General features: G+C 40.8%; 1 protein-coding gene across 1 annotated transcript; it reads right to left on the reverse strand.

Moving 5' to 3' along the window:
- Positions 1 to 3,846: 3,846 nt before the first annotated feature.
- Positions 3,847 to 4,440, reverse strand: LOC103848099. Its single transcript, XM_009125079.2, has one exon. It carries the CDS (start codon positions 4,438 to 4,440, stop codon positions 3,847 to 3,849), a length of 594 nt encoding a protein of 197 aa, XP_009123327.2.
- Between the last annotated feature and the right edge of the window lie 272 nt (positions 4,441 to 4,712).

Raw genomic sequence — 4,712 nt, forward strand, 5'->3', positions numbered from 1 at the left:
TGGACTAGACAGCCACGCAGAATGGCTACAGAAATAAGTCAAAGCCATTCAGAGGCAACTCGCAGCTCAACACCAGATATCAGCATCGATCGACAGGAAGCAAGCGAAATCGCTCGATGGTAAGTCACCGAGATCGACCGACAAACACATAATGGTATCGATCGACGCTGAGTCTACAGCAGCCGGCGAGCAGCTGATACACAAGACGATGGAGTCATTGCAAAAGGAACTGACAGAACTTTCAGCATACGCCTATGACAACATAGGCTGGCACCAGGTCAGCATCGACAATGTTCAAGATAGGCTACAAAACATCTCCAATGTACTTGAAAAGATGGACGAAAAATGGACAAGAAATGATGAAGCCACAAGAAGTTTCATTGCATCTTGGTCCAGAATGTGCAGAGATGACGTGGATGCTTGCTTTCCAACAAGCAGCTGTTTCTCCACCAAATAGCCAATCACTACACAGTCAAGCTAAATGACTATAACCAAGCGCTGAGTGGGAGGCAACCCACTATTAGGTATTTTAGTTTGGTTTTCTTAGCTAGCATTTATTTACTTTCGTTTTATTTCTTTCAGATTTAGGAGACCCAAGTAGGAAGACCTGAATATCGACCGCTGACGAGACGTCGACATCGCTCGACATGGACAACCACACGACGATCGATGTAACATATTCCCATCGATCGATATCTAATCCAGTCAGATGTATCTTCCGTACTTGTTACATTTTGTTCATCATGAACTATTTCATCATAACTCCGGCTGAGTTACACTGGGTCAGTATAATTTAAGTCTGGGGGGAGATTTACCGATATAATTTATTTTATTCTTATATAAAAGGAATTTTAATAAATTATGCTTAGCTATTGAAAATAGGGACTATAATCTTATATTGATTTAAACTTGAATATCTAACCAATCTTTAGCACCATTTTAGAATTACTGGTTGCAGATAGCACTATAGATGCTAAAGCAGATCAACCTATCAACTACACACTTGCCTTGAAACGTATGAAGTAACCAAAACTGATTTCCAACACTAAACCTGACATAACCGCTTGTCTTGGAGCTTGGTATACATGGGATCGGATTCTTCAGACAAGTCTGGTAGGTAACGCCTGGTGTAGATTATTTATCACATTTTCTCTTTCTAAATTTCGACCCTAGAATAGTTAGTAAGTTCTATTTCTTCAGAAAAAAAAAATAATAAAAAATAAAATTAAGATCTATTGTTTACTTAGGATGAGTCTGAACAGGACTTGGTGGCTAAAACCATTAAGGCTTGATTCATAAAGACTCTAATAAAAGAGTTCGAAACGGGACTTGGAGGCGGCAATCTTCAATGCTCGCTTTCGCAAAGAACTCTTGGATATAGGTCAAAAAGAAGTGAACAGAGCTTGGTGGCAACCACCATTAAGTTTTGATTCATGGAAGCCTGTCCAATCTTGGTCCCTGATCCTGCAATGGAAGCAGACTTTGACTCAAGATAGAAAATTAGAGAGAGAGAAACTAGGAACTAACTTTTACCTGCAGCTCCAGATACTTGTCTGAAATCCTTGCATCCTATGATCGATACTCCCAAGGTAAAGCATTCACTTTATATTTATGCTAAGAAATGAAGTCAGTAGAGGGGATGTCAGACGTGAATTGATGAGTTGTGTTATGTTAGAAATGGTTGCTAAGCTAGGATATTGCATAGTGTGCTTCTGTGATTAGGACCTTTTAAATGTGGTTGCAAAATTGTTGAGGAAAACATTTCTATGCTTTAAAATCTTAAGTCCCTAATATTTTCAAACCTCTTTCAGAGAGACTGCATGTATGTTTTGCTTAAGGAGAAGCAAAAGGATAAGTCTGGGGGAGTTGATATACCTTGGATTTGACCCGTTTTCATTCATGGTATATAGGTGTTTTACTATATATATATCTATGTTTTCTACTCTTCTAGGTATGTTTTCAGGTTCAGGTGCATTTCGGAGTAAAGCTATGATTTTGGAGCATTTTGGAGCTTAAAGGACATTTCACCCGAGCTGACCATGTAGATGTCGACGAGAGGAAGAACAATCGATCGATGCGCATCAGTGCTATCGATCGACACCAAGGGATGCCTCGATAGATGAAGATTAATATCGATCGATGTACACAAGTGCCATCGATCGATGTCGAGACATTAGACACACGACATTTTGGATCCAGCAGACTTAAAACCCAAGGCCAAGCCAAATTACGAAAATGTCCTGACGAGTTTTTAACCTAGTAGATTATATACTGCCTAAGTGTTTTGACGACAAGAGAGCTTTTTGGTTACAAGTTTTACTTTGAGAGAGAAGAGAGTTTTGGAGAGAAGATCACTTGTGATTGGAACTCCTTGTTATCATTTCTTTTCATCTATACTATGAGTTTCTATTTCTTCATTGTTATGAATTGCTTTGCTATGTCTGAGTAGTTCACTTATTAGATCCAGGGTTCAGATAGGTTTGTGGGATTAGCCCCAAACTATAGATCTGCCTTGTTGTGATATTCATGATAGATTTGTATTCATTGCTTGTTTTAGCCTTGCTAACTAGAACTTGATCATATGATTGCATATTCAAGCACCCTTGCTATCCCATCTTGACATCTATCTATCATATTAGGACTGCTAGAGAGGGCTAACCGCCAATTTAGTATCTTAATAGGGCATATCATACTCGCGCATAGGCCTTGCTAGAACCTGTGGATCGATGTCCTCAACTGACTATCGATCGACATTGGCAAAGGTGTATCGGTCGACGTCCCAATAGGACCATCGATCGACACTCTTTCGTTTTCGACATACTAACCGTTGAGACACGAGATCTAGCTTGTTAACCAGTGAAACATGCGACAGCTGATCACTGAGTTAAGCGGTTGAGCTCTAATATATCATGCATGCAACAAATAGGCATCTATAGGTATTATAATCTCCAACACCTGAATAGTGGCCCTGCATCTAATATCATTTCCAACCAAGTTACATTTACTAGTTATTTCGCTTGTTACTATTGCTATTTCATTTAAACATTTACAACTCTTAGGATTAATAAACACTATATTTAATTGTTCCCTAGCTCCCTGTGGATTCGATCCCTAAGTACTACATCTGAACCTCTTTTGATGAGAGTAACACTCCTTAGGGTAATTTGAGTGGTATCAATCCCCACAGTGACATGGAGCGAGTTGGTTTGGTTTCCACAAGCTATACCTCGTTTCTCTTTCATTGCATCGCTTGCTGTTCACAACCGTCTCTTTACAGGTGATCGCACTCAAGCTTGGGGTGAGCACCAACACTGTCGCCTCTGTGGTGAGCCACAGGAAACACGAGACCACATCTTCTTCGGTTGTCCATATGCGTATATGGTCTGGACAGAGATGGTAGGATCCTTGCTACCGAGACCAAATCCAGACTGGAACATCACTATCACAATGCTTCTCTCTAGGCGTCGAACAACCACTGTCACTTGCCTGCTTCATGTATCATTCCAAGCTGTTGTACACAGTATTTGGTGTGAGCGAAACAGTCGCAAACACAACAGTGGCTTTCATACTGCACCAGAGCTCACTAAGAAGATTGACAAGATTATCCGAAACAGAGTCTCCTCCTTGCATCACAAAAATGTTGATTTCTATAGCAAAATATTGAGTGGATGGGAAGAACAACATAATTTTATTTGTTCCTTAGCATACCGTTTTAGCTCTACAAATGTTTTTTTTGTCAACAAACGGCTATTCTATTACTCAAACATGAGGTGGTCTGGGTAGCCAGACCGGAATAGAACAACCAATAAAACAAAGAGATCTATGAAAAGATCGAGCATTCCTAGCTTAAGAATCAGCAATTTCATTATGTGTTCTTGGCACGTAGGTGATCTTGAAATCCGAATAACACATGAGGATGATTCGAATGGCTTCCAGCTCCGTTGAAAAGTTTGGCCAGGCTTGGGGTTCCTTTATCATAGCTATCAGGTCCTTGCAATATGTACCCAAGTGTTGGAGCATGCTTTCCAATGCCCATTTCAATGCTTCCAATTCCGAGTGTAGTGCTGTCTCCCGCCTCCTTAAATTCTGTGTTCCCATAAGTTGGATCTTGCCCGTGTTATCCTTCCATACCCATCCAATTCCACTGAAAAGATCTGTGGATGTCCAAGAGCCATCCACCATGCACATATTATTCAAGCTTAAGGCTTGTACCACTTCAGTGTTTGGTGCCTGAGGGGGTTTAAGTATAGACTCCTTAGCATTATACCAAGCCTGACATTCACTCTCTGCATACCTGACCAGTTCCAGAGGGTCCCTATCAATCCCCCTGAATAGCTTATCATTTCTCGCCTTCCATATGTACCAGACTATCCAGGGATAAGGGTCTCTATCATCTTCTGGCCTTCTAATTGTATTTTTCCTCCAAAAAAGGTAGTCCATATTGGCGTACATACTCGATATGGGGAAAGTTTGGGGGTTTGACGGCGTAGATGATAGTTCCCATGCTTGTAACGCTGGGGGACATTCAAAGATCGCGTGGGTTACATTTTCCTCTGGCTCTCCACATCTTGGGCAGTAATCATCACACCGCAGATTACGACGTATTAAGTTCCTTGTTACTGCTACCTGTCCCGAAATTAATTACCATATAAGATGGCGAATTTTCTGAGGTGCGTTCACTTTTCAAGCAAAGGCTTGAAGTTCAGTGATGC

This window comes from Brassica rapa, chromosome A06 (assembly GCF_000309985.2).
Source record: "Brassica rapa cultivar Chiifu-401-42 chromosome A06, CAAS_Brap_v3.01, whole genome shotgun sequence".
NCBI classification, from domain to species: domain Eukaryota; kingdom Viridiplantae; phylum Streptophyta; class Magnoliopsida; order Brassicales; family Brassicaceae; genus Brassica; species Brassica rapa.

Excerpts from the sequence above, each read along its gene's own strand:
- LOC103848099 (XM_009125079.2), bottom strand. The coding sequence starts at position 4,440 with ATGGACTACCTTTTTTGGAGGAAAAATACAATTAGAAGGCCAGAAGAT.